Here is a 25,438-nt window from a genome sequence, read left to right on the forward strand (position 1 = left end):
CATAGTTTTTGAATTACCGTGCAAAATGTCGAAAAAATACGACTGTATTACGGAACCCTCGTTTCGCGAGCCTGACTCGCACTTGGCCGGTTTTTTTCCTTTTGAGGTAGGTACAGAACCCTAAAACATGTAGACAAAGTCACAGGCATGAAGTTAATAATGATATTAATAATATTAAGTAAATTAAGTAGGTACTTAATAGCAATCATCATTTTTTCACTAACCACAAGTCAATAGTTATGGTTCATAAATCACTGTTCATTGTGTTTGAGTTTGCATGACTTCATTCATAACAGCTGTCTATAGCTTCCTGTGCCTAATTATGGAGAGCAATGACTTTATACCTATATACAGGACAATACCTGCAGGTTTGTCCGCGTGGATTTAGGTCTTTAAAAATCACGGGGGAACTCTTTTATTTTCCGGGATATAAAGTAGCATATGTCCTTCCCCGGGATGCAAACTATATCTGTACCAAATTTCGTTAAAATCGGTTGAACGGATGGGCCGTGAAAGGCTAGCAGACAAACAGACAGATAGACGCACACCTTCGCATTTATAATATTAGTATGGACTAGCTTTTGGGCATGAATACATATAAAGGTAGGTACGTAGGTATATAGTTTATGGACCACTTGAGGCTAATGTAGCTATCTATCAGTAAAAGAATTTTCAAAATCAGATCATTCGTTCTGGAGATTACCCCTTACATACATAGATTGATCTCTATCAGGTAGAATAAAATAGAATTTATTAACCGACTTCAAAAAAAGGAGGAGGTTCTCAATTCGTCGGAATCTTTTTTTTTTTTTATTCAAGTAGACTTATACAAGTGCTTTTGAATCGTTAACTAGTTTAATTTACCACTGGTTCGGAATGCCGTTCCTACCGAGAAGAACGAGCAAGAAACTCGGCGGTTGCTCTTTTCAAGTCATCAATTTACAATATTATTATACTATGTTATTGTATGGGTATTATGCATGTGTATTATATGTATTAGTATATGGTTTGGTCACAAATAAGACATTTTGAATGAAAATATTTATCTTAGCAACAAATTGTGAGGTTATGTACAAGTACAAGCAAAAAATTAAGTTGTATCATTAAAACTCTCAGCTGCCGAGTGTGTCAATGCCTAATATAGTCATATAGGTGTTACTGTGGCCCTCACAATCATTTTACAGCGATGACATAATGCCAGGCGCGATCGAGATCGCTAACGTAAACAATACTTTATGAACTTTTATCTCACATCGGCAGGTGTGAAATCTTTGTTTTATTATGTACTTTTAAATGCTCAAAGCACAAAATCAAGCTTCGTTGCTTTTTTTGTAACAGAGGTGTCGGGTGTCGTATTATCATACGACTCGAATACTTACACAAACTCCGAAAGGTTAAAGTAACTTTAGCATATTGAGGAATATTTTAAGTCTCAAAACTTTGTTCAGGATGTGAGTAATGTGCAATTTGTGTTCGTCTATTGGAATGAGGACTCGGTATCAAGTTAATTAGAATTAATCGGTCCAAATTCTAAATATAGTATGACTCACCTGTTGAGCCACTGGCTCTAAAATACTCTCGATAATCTTTGTGTGGAACACCGGCATGTTGGATGCTGTTAACACTTAAATAACATTAGAAAAGTAACACTACACAGCAGTCACGAAATTAATTTACAACACAAATTATATAAAAACACAACCAAAACACAATACGGACAGAACAATACTGTGTCAAAAATTCACAAGTCAAAATTCAAATTGTGAAGTTTGCGAATTGTCAAGAAAAATGTCATTTTTGACGCAAGTGCTATGCTTTTTTCAGCCCTAGATTCGAGTTGTTTGAGTTTTGTATAATTTTGTAGTATTATAAATGTATAGTTTATAGTTTATAAAACTTTTTTAAGTGGTTGATTTCTGATATCTGCCCGTCTCTGAAGACAACTGAGAAGTAATTAATTTTTTTGAGAATTCTGTATAGTAATAATCATAATATCTAGGTACCTACCTACATTTTGATCTAAAAGTAATTATTTTACCATAGACGTTTTTATAAATTAAGGTAAGGTCAGACTAGAATATTAAGAGATCACAGGTTTTTCAAATAAGATAGTAGTTAACTGTATTCAAATATTTTTTATTATTCTTAAAATCAAAAAATTAGATAATTTCTATTAAGTCTTTAATACGTGCGAACATTAAAATAATAATATAAAATTTAAGGTAACAATTATGTACCTAAATCAGAGATAAACATACTCAAAATGAGAGCCAATTTGACGCTAAGGTGGAAAATGAAAATTTCTCAAAAAGAAAACGCTTAAACGCTCCGTACCCATAAGAACTATAGGCCGATAAGCCAAGAATAGGTAATCGCAGAAAATAAAATATTAGATTTAATCTACTTAACAAAGCCATAAAAGTTCCCACAAATTAGCTCTTATTTTATTATGCTTATTTTCTTATTAGATTTCTAAACAGTTTTAAACAACAATTTTTTACAGCAAACATTTTTTATTCATTTTTTGTGTAGATAGGAATTGTTATTAAATAATAAATTACTATCACAAGGAAATCGTTGAAACTTAAAAGTACTAACATCTTAACAAATAAATTATGTAGGTAACTAACTAAAAATCTATTGTGCACAGGGTTTCTTAACGATCTAGTTAATGAGATCACTTTTAATTAGGGTGCTAATTTTAGTAACTCAATTGTTAAACTCCTACTAGAATTAACTATCTAAGAACAAGAAATATTATTCTAATTTACAAAATAGATAAAATTAAGTCATGTAATTATGTATCTAAAGTCACGTTACAAAAAATAAGATGGGTAAACAAGTGATCGCAAGGATTTTGATTAAAATTAATTGTGTTGGGTAGGTACAGCCCTACCTACCTACATACTAAATTCTTTGTAAATTTTAAAGCAGTTTCAGATTAGCATTACTTTGCGCGTATACCTAAGCTGATTTTTTTACGCCTTTCGTCACACGCACTTATAAGTTCTAAGCATCAGTTGCTGCTCCAATTTTAATATGGGTAGGTACCTTCAAATCAAGAGAATGGGCATTTTCTAGACAAGCGTGCTCCATCTTAGGCTACAATATAATCACTTGCCAGCAGATCTGATTGCAGCCAAGCGATAGTCTATGAATTAAAAAAAAGGTTATAATATGTGCAAGCCGCGCGTAGACGAGTGCGTATATTATAATCCAAATTACTACTGACTGCTGGTTTGAACGAACACGATTTAATGAACGAGTGCAGCCATGTTCCCTTTATTGAAGCGTGAAAATAATCTAGCGCGCCTGTACCCATGTCAAAACAAGCGTTAGAACGCAGAAAAAACGATAGTCTAGAACTGCCCTTATCAACACGATGTTTAAAAGGTCTGTATATGGATTTAAGCTTATGGTAATAAAATTGACAATCAGTAATATACTTATTTACAAAAGTTACATAATATTATATTTTAGAATGGTTCCTATATTTCATTTAATAAAACACATTCACATAACATGGTTTAGGTTTATTAAAAACAACAACCTTTTCAGTTTGGGTATCTGTGTATGTACAACAAATAATTGATAATCTGATAGGTAAACTAATTATTTTCCAACTACCTTCATATTTCTCAGCCAATATAGGGACTAGTCCTAATTTAGACACTGTTCAAGTTATGTCTAAAATGACTTAATCGAAAGGTATACGAAACTTTTCAGTTTTAGAAGGTTTTAGACAAATTAATAAATAAGTCACTGCTATTTTAGACACTTAGTTATTAGGCAACAGATAAGATTTTTTTATTCACTATAGGTACAAGCCTCATACATTGTTTCTTATTCGAATTTGATGGATATGTTCAGGCAGCTGACTACGTAGGTACCTAGCTGAGGTAAAGCCGTGGCCGAGCGGCTGATTCTTGTCTTTTGGTGACGAATATGTAAGTATCAAGGTCTCTCAGAGTGAGAAGGGTTATAGACTTTCACACACCTTTGAGAACATCATGGAGAACTCTCAGGCATGAAGGTTTCCTCACGATGTTTTACTTCACCGTTAAAGTGAGATTGAGTGATATTTTTGGACTAACTTTGCCACTAGTACTAGTGGCGACTAACTTTTCGGAGTTTAATTACTTGAAACGCTATGTGCGTTTAAGTAATTAAACTCCGAAAAGTTAGAGGTGCGTGCCCGGGATCGAACCCCCGACCTCCGATTAGAAGGCAGACGTCCTAACCACTAGGTTATCACAACTTAGTACTAAGATGGTACATACTAAGGTACTTAATTGTCATTAGACACAATGTTAACTAAGGTACCTACTTAATTGAATTAGACACAATGTAGGTAGACACTGCCTACCACGAAACCAGCCAACGACAACAATATTCAAGTCTGGTTACACATGACCAATTGGTTTTACTTAGATACAATTTAGACACTGTCTAAGTTGCGTCTAAAATGTCCAAATCTAAACTTAAAGCTATATTTTAGACACAATGAATTATGACGCGTAAAATATAACTCCTCGCGCGCCATTTTAACTTTTTGTGTCAAATTTCATGGCAAAAGTACGATTTTAGTCCTTATTTTAAAGGTAAACTACGAGTCAATTTCGTAAAACATGCATCAATCATTATTACAATCTCAATTGTTGTGATTGGCTGAATTTGTGCCATTCTTGTTGCAACAATGCATTGTAGCCAATACTGAGCGAGCAACAACCAATCAGAGGTCATTGCGATCGTGGTATTGTAGCTGTTATTCTACCGCAATCGAACAGCTGTACTTTTGACATGACAGTAAATAAAATGGCGCGTGAGGAGTCGTTTTGTACGGACTATACACTGTTATTACCGGTGTAGATAGGATCGATTGTATCTTATAAATACTCCACAATATCACACTTGATGGAAATGTTCGGGCAGCTGACTCCATAGCTGAGGTTGAGTCCATGCGGCTGGCTCTTATGTCTCTCGGTGAGGAGTTTGTGGAAGATGGGCAGGATCGCACACTCGAACAGTTCTGATTCCGAGCTGGCGGTGTACATCTTCCTTTCAGCGGACTCCTGCCGCTTGGAGTCACTTCGAGAGTAGGATGCTGTTTTGCGCTCGTCTCGCTGGCCTGGAGATTCTGTGAGAGAAGAACATAGGTACATTTTTAGGGTTCCGTAGCCAAATGGCAAAAAACGGAACCCTTATAGATTCGTCATGTCAGTCTGTCTGTCTGTATGTCACAGCCACTTTTTCCGAAACTGTAAGAGATAGGTATACTGTTGAAACTTGGTAAGTAGATGTATTCTGTGAACCGCATTAAGATTTTCACACAAAAATAGAAAAAAAATTGGGGGTTTCCCATAGAACTGAAACTCAAATTTTTTTTTCATCAAACCCATACATGTGGGACACTTCCAAAGTGTGTGACAATTATTGTGCAACGAGTGGGGTTTTAACCAGCGACCTTTTCGGAAGTCAGTCCGCTCCTTGACCGTTGAGCTATTGAGGCATTTAGCGGCCTCCCTGGCGCAGTGGTAAGCACGACGGTCTTGTTAGTGGGAGGTCCCGGGTTCGATTTCTGGAACTTTATAATTTCTAAATATTGGTCTGGTGGGAGGCTTCGGCGGTGGCAAGTTAACACCCTACCGGCAAAGCCGTGCCGCCAAGCGATTTAGCGTTCCGGTACGATGCCGTGTAGAAACTATAGGGGTATGGGTTTAATAAAAACTGCCATAACAATTCCAGGTTATCATCTTAGATTGCATCATCACTTACCACCAGGTGAGATTACAGTCAAGGGCTAACTTGTATCTAAAAAAAATACATAATATAATATTTTTGGATACAAGATTTTTGGATACTTTTGGAACAAAGCAATGAACATGACGCGGAGAAAGAACAGGTGTTCATTTCAAACTTACCAGATTTATGCCTCGAGGTGACATTAGGGCTACTTTTATGGTGGTCAGGCCGGCTTTGAGTGGCCTGCGACAACCTGGGCGAGTCTCCAGCACCCTTCGCCCTTTTCAACGGCTCTGCCTCTTGCCTCAGCCTTTTCGAAGGCGAATCCTGACCCTTAGTCACCCTTATCGTGTCTGGGTCCTGGACTATCCTCTTCGGAGAATCCTGTTTTTTGGAAACCCTGATAATATCTGGTTCAGGTTTCCTGTCTATACTTTCTTTTGATTCCTGTATGGACTTTTCTTGTACTAATTTCTTGGGTAGCTCTTCGAGTCTTCGTTGGACTATTTCAGTTTTCTCCTCCATTTCTTCTTGGTACTCGTATGATCTCATCTGGAATTTAGGAAAGTATATATGTGGTATGAATTTAGTTCTGTCGATCAAAATTCCATAGTTAAGGCACATATTGGAAAGACGGAGAACCGTGTTTATACTTCTAAGGGTAAGACCATATTATTGACTTATGGAGTTGCTCCAATGCGAGGTATTGTAGTAGACAGTTATGGAGGAGCAAGCCAGTCTCGTGAGGACTTAGACACAACGAGCTTTTATGGAAAAACATTTTTGGCTGATTTCCGTCCTGAAAAACCGTTTGAAAAAAATTTGACATCTGTCTTAGCTCAATTAGTGCGTAGTTTTTGGTTTTTGGGAGTAAAAAATCACAGTCCTACGCGGGACTTTGGCTGCAGCCATTTTTCATCCTACAAGCAAAATTGTGCCACGAAGCGATTTAAGGTTTAAGGGATAAGGGGTAAAAGGGCTTAATAAAAAAACTGGCACACCCTTTCCCAGTATATAAGTATAAGTATTTCAATTGTATAAATAAACGTCTTTTCTTTCTTTCTTTCTTTCAAGTAGGCCTGTTTCCATCTAAGTCTGCATCATCATTCAAGATTAAGTGAGAGTAATTGGGTTGCATCAAGGCTGAGCCAACGAACAAAAAAAAGCTTAATTAGATACCTGAGCAGAGGACTGTCTTCTCTTTGCTTGTACTTGATGAGGAGGTGTGCTAACTGGTTGTGGAAAATCTGACCCTCGACGCTGGAAAAAAAATCTGGATAAATTTCCAGACTCTCCGTATATTTCGTTGCTTTTACGATGAAACCAAAACTGTAATAGTATAAGTCCCGCATATAGCTAAAGCGCGTGGCCGCCAATTTTAGTGACGTCAGCAGTAGTCTGAAGTTTCGAGCTGATGGTATATTTTTATTTCGGCTGACGTCAAAATGACATCATTTCGATGTTAATGAAACACGGTTCCAGCGCAATAGCAATTTGCGAGACTTATATAAGTACTTATAACTGCGCAATCACATTGAATCTTCTAAATATATAAAAGGAAAAGGTGACTGACTGACTAACTGATCCATCAACGCACAGCTCGGACTACTGGAGGGATCGGGCTAATTTGGCATGCAGATAGCTGTTATGACGTAGGCATCCGTTAATAAAGGATTTTTGAAAATTCAACCCCTAAGGGGGTGGTCCACGCGGACGAAGTCACGTGCATAAGCTAGTAAAAATAATATTTGTACGGTTGTAGCCTAGTGGTAAGATGTCTATTTGGAGGGTCCAGACCCTGGGGTGCGATCCCGGGCATGCCCCTCTAACTTTTCTGAGTTATGTGCATCAATTGCTTTAGCAGTGAAGGAAAACATCGTGAGGAAACCTGAATGCCTGAGAGTAATCATAGCCAACCTATTTCATTCTGAGAGAAGACCGGTTCTCAGTAGGGAGCTGGCGATGGGTTGATGATGATGACGCGGTAGGTAAAATATTCTTACTTTAGAATGTCTATCCGTCACCCGAAGTGTTTCAGAGTCTCGATAACCTTCTGGAGTACCGACCCTGGGCGCACCAGCTAAAAGAAAACAGAAAATGATATTACGGTGAATAGCATCCCATGTATTTATTCTGACTCGTGGACGCTGACAGGTTTCCTCGTCCACAAATTAGTTCTCAGCGCGCTATGGAGCGAGCAATGTTGGGTCTCTATCAGGAATAAAATCCAGAACGAGGAGATCCGCAGAAGAACAAAAGCGACCGACATAGCTCAAAGTATTGGCAAGCTGAAGTGGCAAGGGGTAGATTATGTCTGTCGTAGAATTTGTCGATAGCCGATGGGGCAGACGGGTTCTGGAGTGGAAACTACGTAGGTACCGATGAGCGCAGTGTAGGATGACCTCTAACCCAGTGGACCAATGATCTAAAGAAAGTGACGGGAAACGGGTGGATAAGGAGGGCGGAGGACTGTTTGGTGGCGCGCTCTTGAAATGGCCTATGTACAGCAGTGGACTATAGAGGCTGATGGATTGAATTGGTAAGTATATATTCATTCTTTGATAATGATGATAAAATTCTCACCATGGTTTATGGAGGTATTAGAAGCTCTTCTTTCGGTACTTCTATCGGATTCCCTGCAATAAGAACATCCATCAAGCATCAAGCATTTTTGGAATTTTGTCAAACGCAAAAAATTGTTTCTTAACATTTAACGGCGCTATCGAATACAATATTTGGTGGTCTTTCAGTTACCTGTGATGATGAGGAGATGACTGCTGTCGACTTTTCTCGGATACACTTCTTTGCATTGGAGAATGTGCATGACCTAAACATAGAATCATTTGGCGATAAGTAAAAAATAAGTGAGAGGCTGTGAATCCTAAATGGATATAAGCTTGATGAATGAAGCATGGAAACACCTGCAAGCCATTGGAAGAGCCGATTGGCATGAAGCAGTACAAGACAGTCGACAGCCATGACTGTTGGAGGCCAAGGTATTCTTTAAGTTACTGAGCCAACTAAGTTAGCAAGGAAGTGAAAAGTTGCAAAAAGCTTACTTGGTGGTGATTTCTGGCAGGTGTATTGAAAAGTGTTGGTATCCCACAGATCACTTTGGACGACGATAAAATTTTCCTTTTTTCTCTTCTCAGAATCTTTCCGTTGACCTAAAAAGAGGATCAGTAAAATTTTTTTGATTTAACAACCTCTTTTATTTCTTAAGATACCAGTATCTAAGTACGTGTAGGTATGTGTGCACAGTGTTACTTACATGACTTTTTCCTCTCTCCTGATGAATAGTCCTGATCTATATCCAGAATATCTTCTAGCTCTTGTTTTGGTTTTGAAGAAACGGGTGGGTCTCGTTCTTGACCTGAAATACAGTTTAATAAGTACTTTAATTAGCATGTTTTAATCTATATTCTTCAAAGGCGAGATTAGCAAGCTGATGTGGGAGAGAGCAGGTCGTGTCCGAAACTGAACCGATTGGCAATGAGGCAAATGTGTTTTGGAGTGAAGAACATGTACCTAACAGTTATCGGTAAGATAACTCATTCTATCTGGCCCACTAGACTGATGAGCAGAAGATGTTGAGAAACGATTGGATGAAAAAGGTGGAGAGCCGTGTTTAATGACGCTATGTTTAGCAGTGAACACATGCAGGATTGGATTGAATTAGGTAAAGAGAGGCTTCGAGATGTCTTCTTGTCCAAACTTCCTCAGTGCTTGAAGACCAAAGTCTTCGAACAGTGCGTGTTGCCAGTGGTGACATATGGATCCGAGACATGGTCGCTAACTATGGGCCTCATAAGAAAGCTCAGAGTCTCTCAGCGAGCAATGGAGAGAGTTATGTGCGGAGTTTCTCTACGTGATCAAATCAGAAATCAGGAATCCGTAGGAGAACTAGAGTAACCGACATAGCTCAACGGATTGCGAAGCTGAGGTTTCAATGGACAGGGCACATAGTTCGTAAAACTATAGACGTTGGGGTCCCAAGGTGCTGGAATGGCGACCTCGCATCGGAAGACGCAGTGTTGGAAGACTAGGTGGACGGACAACATCAGACGAGTCGCAGGGAGCCGCTGAATTCAGGCGGCGCAAGACCGTGGCGTGTGGAAGTCATTACAAGAGACCTATGTTTAGCAGTGGACGTCTATCGGTTGATGATGAAGTAAAGAGAGGAAAGTCATACCTATAACCTTCCTCTCCGTCATCGGCGGTACAATGGCCGCGACGGACGGCGGCTCATGCTCGTCCACCGACACGTGCATCAGCTCGGCCAGTAAAGCACCCGCACTGACACTCGACATGCGTCTGTGACCACGTGGTGCTGTCTTGTATGGAGGCTTTGTGTCTTGACCTTTAGCTGGCTTCTTCTGCAATTCTGGTGTCTGGGACAAAAAAGTGAGGTTTCTGAAAATATGGTGGTCAAATCACTTCAAGACACATTGTGGTCAACCTCAAGAGGAACGTTAAAGCCCTTAAAATATTCCCAGTGATAATTTAGGACATAAATTCCTGGCGCTTATATACGAGGAGATCAGACGCCAAATATAATTGGTCGCCAAATATAAAAAATAGCTTGAGATTTAGTAAGTTTCCCAGATTTTAACATAACTGATTCCTGTGTGATTGATGTCTTCTTCATATACCGACACTAGATGGCAGCACAAGTATATCCAATCACGAACACGAAAGCTTGAATCGCGCAAACAAATTTTCACCACTAACCATAAGTTTTTTCTACATGGAAGTAGGTACCTTATCTAAATTATGATAAAGTAGAAAGTACCTTGGTAACTTTAGTTGGAGCAGCCTTGGTGTACATTGGTTCCTGTACTTTGGCTGGCACTGACTTGGCTGTGGGAGTATCAATTGTTTTCAATGCTGGGATGGTCTTGGCTTCTGCTTTTGCTGGTTCTGCTACCTTCGTCTTTGGAGGTTCTGATGGTTCCTGGAAGAAGGTATTAAAACTATAGTCATTTTTAAGCCAGGGCTTCTTCTATACCTACATGCGTGAAATCTAAAACCCGATAGTCACTACTTCCTCCATGCTTATGGGTTGAATTTTTAAAAATCCTGTCTTAGCGGATGTCTACGTATCTCTGGATATCTGCATGCCAAATTCAGCCCAGTAGTTCAGTCCAGTAGTTTGAGCTGTGCGTTGATAGATCAGCCAGTCTGTCAGTCAGCTTTCCCTTTTATATATTTACCTACAAGATATTCTATATCTCAAAGAACTATAAAGTCGCCGTCTCGTCGATCTACGCTTTGTCCACTAGAAAATAGGAGATTATTGCCCGAACTGGCTTTAAGTCCCGCAAATTGCTATTGCGGTGGAATCACGTCTCATTAACATCGAAATGACGTCATTTCGACTTTTACAAATGTTTATTGGTCCTGTCTTTTTTTAGGCTAATAAGTATAAATAAACAGTCTTACTTCAGAAGACCATCCATACGGCAGTTTCGCGAGCTGATCTTTCTCAGGCACGGCTTTGTTGGACACTGGTGGGCTCGTGTAGTCCAAGTGGTTCTTGAAGGAGACGTTCTTAGTCTGTTCCTTCTTTGGTTCCTTCAGAATTTCTTTTATAGGTTCTGGAGGTGCTGACGGTTTCGACCTAGAAATGCAAAGAGAAATTACATTTTGCGTTAAATAATATCGACGCCTTTACAATAAATTGTTTCGCCATCAGTATGCAAAAGCGTCAGTGTAAGTGGCGTGTAAATTCAATTCAATCCAAATTTCCTTATTGCGAATTTGGGTAAACAGTGGAGATGTTACAAAAAGGAACAGCCTAAATTCTGCCTATTTATAGCATGCAATATGTTATGATATACCTAACAACATGTACATATTGTAGGTGCCTGGGTCACAAAATATTGCAGCAAACTGATGTAATAATATTTGTTATACATTTTTAAATTAAAGAAAGAATCTGAAGAGAAAAGAAGAAAATGTCCTGGAAATAGATCTCAGGAGATTCGTCTTTTAAGTATTTTTTTTTAAGTATTTTACTTTTTTAATGAAAAAATTAAGACAACGTCTACTTACTTAATTTGATTATGAGAGTAGACTCTCAGCAACAGTAGGTAAATCCATAATAAATCAATTCAAAAAGTTTCCTAGTTCGATATCAATATATCGAACTATGAAACTTTTTTGGGTAGTAGAAACTTACTTTTCTATAGCTTGCTGAGTCTGTAAGCCGATGTATTCTGTTTCGGCACCGGCTGATGCACTGAGGCTGCATACTGACGTTATATCACTCGTTTCTGAAAACATTCATTAATGCTCCATAAAGAAAACTTCGTTAGCGTGATTCAGGATCTATCACGAGAGATTGTAGATCCTGTGGCGACATCTTGGTTGTTCATTGTAAATTACTTCATCACAGCGTGCGATAGCTAACTCCTTAAGGCGTTTGAGTTTGTGTAGCATCATCTGGCATATGTATGTGGAGACCACCATAACCTCAAATTGTCTTACCAGGGTGGCTGACGTTTTCTCTGGGAACAGGCAAACGCGTCCGCTGCGTGGCTGGAGATTTCGAATCTCTGATAGAAGATTCTGAGCTAACATCACTTCCAAGCTTGCTTAGCAGCATCTAGAAGGAGACAATTTACATAGTTGTCAAAGGCCTTACGGTTGAAAATTAGTCGGTCAGATTCGCATATTTCTTGAATTTGCCAAAATATAGTTTAATCGTCGCACTACGCACACTGACTAAAATTCAAGTTTGATGACATCGATAGGCGTTAGGTTACTGAATTCTGATCATTATGAATCATAGTGAATAATTGAGGTTCGTTATCGCATACATATGTAACTTGCATGCCATTTCTAGAATCTGTATAAGGTGGGTAAATTATACGTATTGAAACTTATTCCAGAAAGCTGATGAGAGATGACTGTGGAGTGTGGTGGTAAGGGGATGTTTTGCCAAAGGTACTTGAAAACCTGAAAGTCAGCTTAAAGATGTTTTAAGCTGATTATTTTTTCACGCTGATCGTTGGCGCTAACAGGTCAATATAAGTATTATTAACAGGTCAGCACTGAGGAATGATAGCATTGAGTTGTACCTACGTGGCCGCACGTCCATTACGCTCTGGACATTTTTAAATAACGCTAACAGTTCAGCGCTGGATCACTATCACCAGAGGCGGATTAAAGGTTGAGAGCGCCCTAGGCAAACACTTCATAGGCCCCCCTCTAGCAGCCATATTAAATTTTTTACTAACTAACTTTGAAATAATGAGGCATAGCTGGTAGTTGCTATTTAATCTATTATATGTGAACGAGTGGATAATCCGGGATAATCCGCCTCTGACCATCACCAATGATCAGCGTGAGAAGAAAACCAATCTGGAAATGGGAGAAGGAATGTACCTGCAGTTCGTTCTCCTTGGCCTGCAGCGTGCGTCGGTACCTATTGTTGTACTGGCGCAGCTCCTTCATGCGCCGCTCCAGCTCTGGTCCAGGCTCGCGGCACTCATGCGGCGCGGCGGGGCGCAGCGTGGCCCGGATACGCGACCCGCCCGTTCCACCGGACCCGTTCCTCCGGAGTTCTAGAAGCTGTACAGCATTGGTAATATCAATAACGAAGCAAACAGAGGGGTGTTATATATAACGTGTGTTGCGCATACCACTGTTCCAGGGAAGTCGTCAAAAATGTTATTATAGCTAACCTAAGTAGTCTAATTAGGTACAGTACAGCTGTACTGAATAATTCTCTGCGCAAAAAAATACCCAGCCTTTCTGTCACCAGATGAGGTGATTGACCACAATTATCAAGTTAATTAATTCAGAATCACGTGTGAATGCATCAAAAACTAATATGACATCCAATAGAGTGGATGATCAAACAGAAAAGATTAGGAAACTTAAAGTTAAAATCAATTTAGGAGGTTTTATTTTTGGCGTAAATAATACAAACTATCAATTAGGTAGCTTACCTTAGGAACAAAAACCAAGCACAGAGTAGCAGTTGTGCAGAAAATAATGAAGATAGCAATCAGAACGAATAAGACGTCCTTGTGATCAGCTAACACCTGCAAATTGATAGGTAGGTATACCACAATCGTACCTGATAAAAAATATTAAAGAGATAATAGGTTGGGACGAGCTTGCTCAAAAAGCGCCTAAATTCACCCTTTTTATGAAGATACTAAAACTTGGTAGGAAACATGGACGCCCGTATTGAGATTTTGCACGTAGGATTTCCTTATAACGTAAACTCTCGCTAAGAAAAGATTTTCAGAAATATCACCCAAGCTTAGCTGGTGCAATACTGACCGGCAAAGAGTCAAAAGAAAATGATTTCGGAATATATACTCACCAATGCACAGGGAGCACCCATGATACACATAATCAGTACATTGTAAACTGACAAACCGATATGCTTGGAGTCGTTCAGTGCTGGGATTGAGACGTGGCGTGTCTCCCACGCCAGAAATGCACCAAACACCTGTGAAGAAGAAGAACTGAAAATTATTGACATAATATGAGAAAATGTTTAAGAAATCTCAAAGGCAGATCTTTGTGGAGTGAACTACATTATCTACAGCGTAGCTCTTACTGATAATGATTCATCATCATCATGATCAACCCATCGCCGGCTCACTACAGAGCACGGGTCTCCTCTCAGAGTGAGAAGGGTTTTGGCCATAGTCTACCACGCTGGCCATGTGCGGATTGGTAGAATTCACACACCTTTGAAAACATTATGGAGAACTCTCGGGCATGCAGGTTTCCTCACGATGTTTTCCTTCACCGTTAAAGCTACGGACAGACGTGCTCATTACTAGCACGAAAGCATGCTTTTATTGAGCAAGTGCTCATTAGTAGCACGTGTGTCATGTAATGAGCATGCTTATTTCGAGCATGCTCAAAAATCAACCGACGTTTGATTTTCGAGCATGCTACCTGAGGCGCGGGTAGAAGGGGGCGTGCTCCGAGCGCGTCTGAACAGGGTTTGCTTATTAGCATGTACTCAGTACAACATACAACATATTTATTTAAGCATGCTTATTGCTGGCAAATGTGAACAGTTGCGTGAGCATGCTAACATTAAGCTAGCATAAAAGCACGCTTTTTTTGAGCACGTCTGTCCGTACCTTAAAGCAAGTGAAATTTAATTACTTAAAACACACATAACTCCGAAAAGTCAGAGGTGCGTGCCTGAGATCGAACCCCTGACCTCCGATTAGAAGGCGGACGTCCTAACCACTAGGCTATCACAGCTAATGATTACATACAAGTAAAGTAGAGATTATATGCTAGTAAAGTAAGATAGTCTTACCAGTAGAAGTCCTTTATAGGCGTAAATGGCTCCAATAAATATAGGCATCCTCTCGGATTGACAGTATTCATTCTCCTGCACTATTACTATGTCTTCACTGGTAGGGTGAGGCTGCAAGATACCAAAAATCTTAGCTGTCAATTTAATAGCGTTTTCTGTAGGAGCCCCTCGTGAATTCCAAGGATATGGTAGAAGAATGAAGAATGGTCACGGAAAAAGGAGAAACTCACATAAGCCTCCATTTGTTTGGTAGCCCTGTAAAACGGATCGGATATCTGCCAAGTGGTCATGATGATCAGATCTATGCACAGCAGAACACCGACGACCATGAACAGCTGGTAGTCTTTTATCACCTGAAACAATAAATAGGATCTGTAAATACCTGACGATGTTTTCTACAAGGAGAGTCATAAGACGACTCTCCTTTTTTGGACTATTCAAGGGATGGATGAATAAAATCCTCAAAATCTGACAATACAATGGCGGTTGTTGCAAAATTTCACGGGTAGCAAAAATCACTTGCTGGATCCAATTTTAGCACCTCTTTCTCTTCTCTATTTCCTTTTTTGTTTTTCTCCTTCTATCTAGTTCCTCATCGCAAGCTGTGGCAATCACTAAGTGGGTTTACAAAATAGCATTTATATGTATTTCTTTCTTTTTGTGTAGCTTTAAGTTTTTTTTTGTAACCTGTTGATTGTCCTTTAAAAAATACTTAAAAATCGGTTGCCTAGGGCATCAGGCATGCTCGTTATTTAAAAAAATTAAAGAGTTAAGAGTTTCAGCAAGTTCTACAAAATTTAGCTTAGGAATTAAGATATAGATATAGAATACCATATAGACTTGTATTCGTTGTGTTTTAATCAAATCAGAAATCAGTATAGAACATGACTTCATTTCAAAAAGTAAAGGAAGTTTTGCTTACTTTTTTGTTCAGTTTAACGTCGGTGAAGATGGAGTGGACGCGCCAGGTCTTGGAGAACATGGCACCGAAGGCCAGGCTGAAGCCAGCCATGAGCAACCAAGCGCGAGCCGTGCAGATGTACGGGAACGCCGCTATACAAACAAATAAATAGTTTCAGTAATATACGAAAAATTCGTAAAATCATTGAAATGCCTATGTCGATTTCAATAATCAAATTTTATCAATCATACCTATTGTTTCCTCAAAGAATATTAGTTTAATAGAAATTAAATACGACGTAATAAATTAGATAAATATACATCTTTAGTTAGGTATGAATGCATGCATTACTTTGATTGACAGAGAATTGTTAGCAGAAGCTTTAACTGAGGTGATTCCAGAGATGATTGAAAATGTATATGCCATATTAACAGAGAGAGAAAGACAAGCGAAAACATCAAAGTACTTACAAACACTGGATGGCAAAGCTACGAAAAACACGGAAATCATCACGTATACCACCAAAAGCGATGGATAGAAGGAAAAGAAACCAAAACTTGGAAACATGCTCTCGACTCCGACGACCTAGAAAAAAGCCTAGGTCTTTCTCAGAATCTACAAGAAACAGGGGGTTAGTTCCCAAAATTTGGTTAGCGGGTTCCGTTCTGCCCGGGGTCGAAGCTCAAGCTGGGGTGGGTTTGCAAGCTATTACCTCCACGTGGTACGTCCTGAGAAAGACCTAAGAATTAATGAATACGATGAGATTATGAGCGTGACGGAGTGCCAGCGGCATGCGAATCGAAAGTGCTAAGTTTTAATTCAAATTTTAATATCAACTAGGTATTTAATAAGTAATAACCAATCAAGAAGGATTGGATAGCTATAAATATAGCGAATAATGATAGATCAGTTTTGATTATTAATTTCAAATGTTACCTTCGATCCGATACAAGATAGAGAGAACACAAAGATATTTATGAAAGATATGAAAACAGGATTGAAATGGACAAGAGGCTAGGAAATGTAGAGAATAATGTGCACTTACCGATGCTACTGAGGCTGGAATCGAGGCCGAGGAAAATAACGCTGAGGTAGGTGAGCATGCAGCCCACTATGATCAAATTGTTCAGGTGTGGAGAGGACATTTTTATGTACCTGGAAAACATTTAACTAGTGCTAATAAAAATCTAGTTTCTAATAATTATTATTTTGATATCGTCATCGTCCCGCAACGGGATGGCAATTCGACACGATCGGAGAAAGATTAGGTGCAAACCAAGGACTTTTCGTGCTCTACTAGGTGGGAGGGCAATACTGCCAACTTCTCTCTCTCAACTCAGGATGCTACTGAGAATTTGTCTGAACAAAAATCCAAAACTTAACTTTTTGGTCCAACCTTCAGGGACTCGAACCTCAGGGATCTCATGAGCATTCGGACTAGTTTGACACTAGATCACAAATTAATTTCGTACACTAATTATTGAACGAGACAGTTAGTTTTAGTTTTTAGTTAGATTAGTTTAAGTTAAAAATTGGTATCTCATGATTCTTTTAGTAAATTTAATTTACAGAAATCTGATGACTGACGTATACTCTGATGACAAATAATACCTCTGATTCCTATAGTGTATGTTCATAGCCAAAAATCCCGTAGCAAGCAAGATGCCAAGCACGGAGCAGAACACGACGACGGCATACAGGGTGATGTTCACTTGCGTGTGCTCAATAAGACGGAGCGTGCGGTCTTTTGGAGGATTCCTGAAAATGTGTGGTTTTTTAGAATAATTCTGCTAACCACTTTTGATTAAAACGTTAGCATAAAATTTCCATGAAGGAAATGTAACAAGGGTTTTACAAAATTGGCTTAAATCTGTGAAATCAAACTGTGAAATGTGTTTTGCCCTATCCCTTTTGGCTTAATTTTCTAGCTGACGGAAGTAACCAAAAAGTGAGATATTAATCTGTTCCTTGACTCACTTGCCATTCCACTTGAACGGGTCACCGCTCCCCAGATCCAGACGGTCTCTTTCTGCGCAGTACTCTCCGACCTTCACCTCCCCTATCTGCTCCCCTTGGAACTGCTTCAGGAGAATTGATGCCTTCCGCTCGTTGTCATAGAAACGGACAGGGCCCTGAAATCAGTACTCTTATTATCAGCCCTTGCCCCTTTACCCTTATTATAAATGCGAAAGTGTATGTTTGTTGGTTTGTCCTTCAATCCCGTCGCAACGGTGCAACGGATATTGACGTGAATTTTGCATGGGTATAGATAAAGACCTGGAGAGTGTCATAGGCTACTGTTTATCCTGGAAAATCAAAGAGTTCACACGGGATTTTAAAAAACCTAATTCCACGCGAACGATGAATACGTTTTTCTTACACAATCGGGGGGCAGGTCTTGGTTAGATGGAAACACTGATTAGTCACGTGGAATACTGAATAAATTGTGTTGAAAAGAAGAGGAACTCACAGTGACTCCCTCAAAGGTGACATTGCTCAAAGCGTCCAGGAACAGCTGTTCCCACTCTTTGTCCCGGTACCGGAAGTCTTGTACCGTCTTCTCTTTATACTTTAACTTGACTCGATGTGCCACCGTTTGTATTGCTAGAGCCATCGCCCAAATCCCTGAAATTAATTTTGTATTAGTTTCTAGTTTAAGTCCCATAGCCATTTGTTTAGATCCATACTTAATATTATAAATGCGAAAGTGTTTCTGTCTGTCTGTTTGTCTGTCTGTCTGTCTGCTAGATTTTCACGGCCCATTCGTTTAACAGATCTAGATGAAACTAGCTTATGCTCGCGACTTCGTCCGCGTGGACTACACAAATTTCAAACCCCTATTTCACCCTCTTAGGGGTTGAATTTTCAACAATCCTTTCTTAGCGGATGCCTACGTCATATCTACATGTATCTCAATAGCTATCTACATGCCAAATTCCAACCCGATCCGTCCAGTAGTTTGAGCTGTGCGTTGATAGATCAGTCAGTCAATCAGTCACCTTTTCATTTTATATATTTAGAAGATTTGGTACAGAGATAGCTTGCATCTCGGGGAAGGAAAGGCCACTTTTGATCCTGGAATATCAAAGAGTTCCCACAGGATTTCAGAAAGTTAATCCACGCGGACGAAGTCGCGGGCAACATCTAGTTAAGTAATAAGCAAACTGTGGAACCAACTCCCATCGGCGGTGTTCCCACTAAATTACAACATGGGGTTATTCAAGGGGTGGACCATCAAATTCCTATAAGACCGGCAACGCATTGGCAGTTCCTCTAATGCTGCAAATGTTCATGGGCGGCGGTAATCACTTAACATCAGGTGACCCGACTGCACATTTGCTCGCTATCGCTATTAAAAAAATTAAAAAAAAAGAGCGCGACAGGTCGAGATGGCAATCGGGGTGGGAACTACCCGGGATAGGCTGAGCGTTGTGGAGGTGTGCGGAGCGTCTCCCCTCGCCTCATACCCCGACTGCCATCTCGACCTGTCGCGAGCTATAGATATGTATATGCTCTTACCATCGTAAGTGTATCCATGGAACCTGGAATATTCTATTCCTCTTCTCCGATCATACTCCACTTGATAATCTTTTGCTGTCTGAAAAAGAAATTTTTACTGTTTTAAGTCCCGCAAATTGTTAATGCGCGTAGCCGGCATTTTAGTGACGTCAGCACTAGACTGAAGTTTCGAGCTGATGGTATATTTTTATTTCGGCTGACGTCAAATTGACGGTTTCAGTGCAATAGCAATTTGCGGGATAATTAATACCTTCTACTCCGCGCCTTAAAGGATATAGAATTTTTCTTCTAAGCTCCGAGCAAAGGTAAGGAATTTCACCCTCACCACCTGGGTGTCTCGTGCACTTCGACCGTCCGCTGTGCCAGATCCTTCTTTCCACGCACGTGCAAACTGTGGAACCAACTCTCATCGGCGGTGTTCCCACTAGATTATAACATGGGGTTGTTCAAGGGGCGGACCAACAAATTCTTAAAAGGCCGGCAACGCATCGGCGGTTCCTTTAGGGCTGCAAATGTTCATGGGCGGCGGTAATCACTTAACATCAGGTGACCCGCCTGCTCGTTTGCTCGCTATATCTATTAAAAAAAACAGTATTAAAATTACTTCTTCTTTGTTCTTTAAGCAAACTGCGGAAGTTTTTCTAGCTTTTAAGGAATTTTTAAACCATCTTTTTCTAACATCTGACGATCTGCCACCTTGTAATGGTCCACCGCAAATACTTACAATGCCCGATACAGTGGTTTCGCCAGTAGTAGAAAGTGGCAGCAGATCAGTGAGGATGGTGGTGTCCAGAGCAGCGGACAGTTCCCTCCGCGAGCACGGAGCGCGTCTGGTCCACCACTTGCTGCTGTAAGTGCCCAGCAGAAGCCACGTGTAGGCTCGCCCGTACATTTCCAGTCTGAAAACAAAAAGGAATGGAGAAGGAGTTATTGACACACAAAGTTGAAGAGATGAATTTGAAAGGCTAAGTATTTGTAAACAAAGGAACTGTGCAATAAATTAAAATTGAAAATGATATGCCTGAGTTCTCCATAAAAGGTGTGTAAAGTCTGCCAATCCACACTTGGCTAGCGTGGTGGACTATGACCTAAGCCCTTATTCTGACAGACTTGTGTTCAGTCGTGCTCAGTTCATAGTCGTCCCACTACGGCCTGATTTTTGATCCAAAGGAAGAAAAGATTCTATGTCAGAAAATACGTCATAGGTAATACATACTTGTAAGCTTCACAAAATATCTTCAACGCCCAGGTTTCATTGAAATTGCCCAATATTATTCTGATGTCTTTCTCTTTCAGCTTGGACAGTGCCGTCCGCACTTCTGTCGCAAAACTTTGAGATTCGTCCACTATAAAGCTTGCTGCATCTAAATCTGATAGCAGACGGTTATGGGCCTGAAAACAAAATGCGACTTTGTACGTCATCATCAACCGATAGACGTCCACTGCTAGACATAGGTCTCTTGTAGGGACTTCCACACGCCACGGTCTTGCACCGCCTGAATCATGCGGCTCCCTACGACTCGTCTGATGTCGTCCGTCCACCTGGGTCTTCCAACTACTTCTGGTACGAGGTCGCCATTCCAGCACTTTGGGACTCCAACGTCTATCGGTTTTACGAACTATGTGCCCTGTCCATTGCCACTTCAGCTTCGCAACCCGTTGAGCTATGTCAGTTACTCTAGTTCTCCTACGGATCTCCTCATTTCTGATTTGATCACGTAGAGAAACTACAAGCATAGCTCTCTTCATCGCTCGCTGAGTGACTCTGAGTTAATGGATATGAGGCCCATAATCTAAACAGGTAAGTAAGTATAAATAATTCTGTGCCATTAGATGGATCTTCGAAAAGTACAAAGAGTTCTTTGAATTTATAAAACAGCTATAGCAACTTACCAAAGCGTATCTGGGTTCGTTCTGGTAGATCGTACCGACTCTGGTCCAGTTGAAGTGCTCCAGCAGTCGGATGCGGGGCATGTTGAAGGCATTCTCCGAGGGCACGATGCGGAAGAAGTTCGGGAACGCCTCTTTCGTGAACATGGGGTGTGTGTCCGCATATGATAACTGCACATGAAAATATGGAAAATTACTTAATTTCGTATTTGTGCTTTGGGGTAGAAACCATGGGTTTGAGGGGCGAGGATGTTAGATTCTTTTACCTATTTATTGTGGTACATAATATGCTGGCAGATATGCGTATAGGTACGTTATTAATAGGTACTTACATTACCTTGCTCTAGATAACAATTACAGTACACCATCTTGTGGGAAACTGAAAGCTCGGCCGGTTTCAATTTTGTCACAACACAAGGTGTTTTTACTTTTGCACAATGTTTAAACTTGTTTAACGTGAAATCTAAAAAAAATCTTTCAAGCCCTCTTTTCAAACATTTTTCAAATTTTCAGCTCCACATAAGATTTGTGTATTTTACGCAGAAGACATATTGGCGGTACTAGTTTATGGCGGTTCTTCAAGTTGATTTTGTATATACCCCTTTTGTTTGAACTAGAAGCAGAAGAGAAGAAATTCCAAGTAAAGTAAATATTTAAGCTTGGCAGGATATTGGGTACCTGTGTAAGATGCCAGTGTTTGGAAGCCTTGGCGATGGGGTCCGTGACGTGAGTGCACGCGGCCCCGAACAGCATCAGCTTGTGAGGGCCGCTGTGCATCATGTCGAAGAACGACTTGACTCCCACCGCCGCGTTGCACTGTGTACGGCATAAGTAAATATTATATTATTTTAATTTTTTTCACATTGCGGGTGTGAAAATTACTTATTCACTAAAACTACAAGTATATGGCAAATGCAATTGGATTGTGTGTAGGTGGATTGTGCTTACCTCGGTGTCGTTCCACCACATGTGAAGGCGGTAGTTCCTCAGCACGGAGTCGTGCTCGTTGACGTGGTCCAGCGCCAGCTTCACGCTCGGCATCACGCCTCGACCTACAGCGGTTTTAACATAGCTTTGGTACTTAGCTCTTCTACTGCACAGTAAACAACACGCAAACACTCATAAAAGACTAGCTAACTGAAGGACCCAGAATCCAGATCCTTCATACAAAAACCTAAGAGTCAACATCTCGTATTCATAAAAGACTAGCTGACTGACCCACCCTTCATACGATTTTCTTACGCTGTGTCCATACACGATCAAGCGGACTTGAAGCGGCGTCCACTTGAAACGGACATAGACTTTTTATCCCAGAAAATCAAATAGTTCCCAAGATGAGGCATTAACTAAAGGAAAACAAAAACGCGAGCGAAGCGAGCGCGAAAGAGGTTCGGAATAGGTTTGCGATCGCGTCAGTTCACGTCACGATGCGGGAGACGCGAGGCTAAGTGGCCTGTGTATGTTCGGTGTTCACAGGAAAATAGTAAAGAAAATACTGAATTTATTGACAAGGTGATGAACTTTGGACAACAACCTAGACGCCTTCAGTTTTTCTTCAAAAAATATACTTAATTGTTTCTATGTATTTTCTTTCCTGACAGGGAGGTGCAGTGCACCCCCTTGCGCCCTGCTGCCGGTGCCCATGACTTTCCACCTATCCCCTCCACGTTTCATTCAGCGCTAGATTTACGTGCCGCGACTTATATAGCTCAGAAAATTATATATTTTTTACATAGCTTAGTACCTCCTAGCTAATGTTTTTCAATCGTTGTGACATCAATGACTCCAGCAAGACTCTCTAACATAAACAAATCTAGAAAATTCAGACCCTGATTTTATTCCTAGCTGACAAACAAACCATGCTATACTCTATCACGGAGAGAAGTTAATATTGTACTCTCTCTGTTCCCATACAATCCCATACAAATGATAAAGACAAAAATATTAGTTCGGAAATCAGGCTCGTTTGTGATTGGTTGGTCACTCAAAATGGTTAACGCCCACTTTTTAGGATTTCTTACCCAAATGGTGCCAACGGGACCCCATTACTAAGCCTCCGCTGTCCGTCCGTCCGTCCATCCATCTGTCTGTCAGCGGGCTGTACCTATCTCGGGAACCATAATAGGGGGAGAGTTGAAATTTTCACAGAATGTGTATTTCTATTGCCGTTATAACAACAAATAATAAAAATTTCAAAAATAGCCTCTATGAAAATTTAAAAATAAGTAGGTAATGTTATTTTTTGTACGATTTGGTAAGGAACCCGTCGTATGCAAATCCGACTAGCACTTGACTGATTTTTTGTCTTTGTATGAGATTAAGTAAAAGAGAGAAAAAGAGAGATATTAACTTCTTTCAGTGGATAGAGTAAGGATGCATTATCTAAAGATACCAGTGTTGGAGTTCTCCACGCCTTTGCCGAAGGGGAAGAAGCCGGCGATGTAGACGTCCGTGCGGCGATTCAAGATGGCGTCCAGGTTGGGCTTCTGTGGCACTGCTGTCACCAGGTGCAGACTCAGAAGGGCGATGAGGATGTGACGTTGGAGAGCTGAAAAATGAGAAGGTATTTTTTAATATGTATGACAGACAGACAGACAACAAAGTGATCCTATAAGGGTTCCGTTTTTCCTTTTGAGGTACGGAACCCTAAAAACCGATAAATGCTGGGGTCCCAACTTTCAAGGTGTTAGAATGGCAACAACCCTCACCCCTCCCTCCTCTCTCCCCTCCACATAGATAGAGAGACAACATCAAACCATATAGTAAAGTAATATAGGCATCAAACGAACCGCCGCTGGATGGCGGCGACACGACGGAACACCCTACAATAGACCTATGTCCAGCTGTGGACGTCTATCGGTTGATAATGATGATGATAAATGGTGCTCTTGAAAGAAAGGAAGACAACGTTTAAAACACTAGCTGGCCCGCCCCGGCTTCATAAAATCCTGAAAATCGTATTTCTTCATATTTAACTGAAAGTCCAAACACCAAAGAACGAACACGTGAAAGAACACGTGAAAAACGACGGAATTTTAATATTATAACTTTCAACGCAGTACCTATTAATCCCATTAGAGAATTTCCAAAAATAGTGAAACTCCTTCTCTACTTCCGTACTCGAAGAGTACCAATGGGACCCGAAAAATGAATCGATATCTACTCTCAACAATTTAATCAATCAATTTAGCCCCTTACATACAAAGTTACTTCGCAAAATCAATTAATAGCTAGCCAAAAATAGTTCTTACCTCCCATGGTCATATTTTAACGAAATCCTGCACAGTTTTACCAATAATCAATATCTATAACACAACTTCACTGTCTGTCCGTCACAAAATCTTCATGAAATATAAAAAATAGGAATTTAACATTAAAAAACACCTTAAAATCATAGTCCTACTACCTCAGCCCTGCACAGTACTTTGCTCGCCATCTGCGGATATTTAACAATAATCAGCTCTATTTCTATAGCATTATGGCACATTATTTAATTTCACGCAAAACTTCTTCAACAAGCTGAATTAAAAATTAATGGCGTATAAACCTTTATATCTCAATTTAAAATGATTTCTATTTTGGTGGATTAAGATTGAATTTAGTATGAAAGAGTGATGGAATACGTTTCGGGGGACCGAACAGTTTTCAGCAAATAGACCAAATTAGGCTCTGCCGGGCGAATCGATAGAGGGTGAGTTTCAGGATAGTGCTGTACATAGATTCATCTGAAAATTTGTCGATAGTTTTTTTTAAAATAGAGATAGCGAGGTGAGCAGGCGGGTCACCTGATGTTAAGTGATTACCGCCAGCCATGAACATTTGCAGCACCAGAGGAACTGCCGTTGCGTTGCCGGCTTTTAGGAATTTCTTGACCTGCCCTTTGAATAACCCCATGTTGTAATCTAGTAGAAACACCGCCGAAGGGAGTTGATTCCACGGTTTGCATGTGCGTGGAAACAAGGATCTGGTACAACGGACGGTCGAAGTGCACCATGACACCCAGGTGGTGAGGGTGATATTGCTTACGGTGACGTGCGGTGCGGTTGTAGAAAAAGGAGGGTGGAATGAGGTCCAAAAGCTCTTCA

The 25,438-nt window shown here is 40.3% G+C and overlaps 2 protein-coding genes across 10 annotated transcripts in view; both read right to left on the bottom strand.

Moving 5' to 3' along the window:
• The window catches only part of Vinc (vinculin), a 37,302-nt gene extending 35,565 nt beyond the window's left edge, over window positions 1-1,737 (bottom strand). For all 6 annotated transcript variants that reach the window (XM_034980801.2, XM_069506702.1, XM_069506701.1 and 3 more), the window contains exon 1: window positions 1,551-1,737. In XM_034980801.2, the coding sequence (XP_034836692.1) occupies window positions 1,551-1,607 (57 nt within the window). In that variant the 5' untranslated portion in view covers window positions 1,608-1,737. The remainder of the gene's footprint in view (window positions 1-1,550) is intronic.
• Window positions 1,738-4,879: 3,142 nt separating this feature from the next.
• GABA-B-R2 (gamma-aminobutyric acid type B receptor subunit 2) lies at window positions 4,880-24,945 on the bottom strand. 4 transcript variants are annotated; one of them, XM_034980804.2, is made up of 32 exons: window positions 24,605-24,945; window positions 23,746-23,901; window positions 22,302-22,405; window positions 22,032-22,169; window positions 21,357-21,524; window positions 20,680-20,855; window positions 20,188-20,362; window positions 19,464-19,542; window positions 18,415-18,569; window positions 17,922-18,076; window positions 17,556-17,702; window positions 16,990-17,099; window positions 16,657-16,683; window positions 15,966-16,096; window positions 15,274-15,396; window positions 15,044-15,154; window positions 14,081-14,209; window positions 13,698-13,793; window positions 13,132-13,317; window positions 12,232-12,349; window positions 11,924-12,017; window positions 11,185-11,362; window positions 10,535-10,696; window positions 9,935-10,133; window positions 9,014-9,115; window positions 8,802-8,909; window positions 8,497-8,569; window positions 8,326-8,378; window positions 7,746-7,822; window positions 6,922-7,002; window positions 5,922-6,294; window positions 4,880-5,137 (listed from the first exon to the last, which is right to left on the bottom strand). In XM_034980804.2, exons 1-32 carry the CDS (start codon window positions 24,615-24,617, stop codon window positions 4,887-4,889), a joined length of 4,248 nt encoding a protein of 1,415 aa, XP_034836695.1. In that variant the 5' UTR covers window positions 24,618-24,945; the 3' UTR covers window positions 4,880-4,886. The 4 variants fall into 4 exon arrangements, with proteins under 4 accessions (XP_034836695.1, XP_069362788.1, XP_069362790.1 ...); XM_069506687.1 differs by having other exon boundaries at window positions 22,302-22,408; XM_069506689.1 differs by lacking the exon at window positions 16,657-16,683.
• Window positions 24,946-25,438: the final 493 nt, after the last annotated feature.

This window comes from Maniola hyperantus, chromosome 23, assembly GCF_902806685.2.
Source record: "Maniola hyperantus chromosome 23, iAphHyp1.2, whole genome shotgun sequence".
Classification (NCBI taxonomy): Eukaryota; Metazoa; Arthropoda; class Insecta; order Lepidoptera; family Nymphalidae; genus Maniola; species Maniola hyperantus.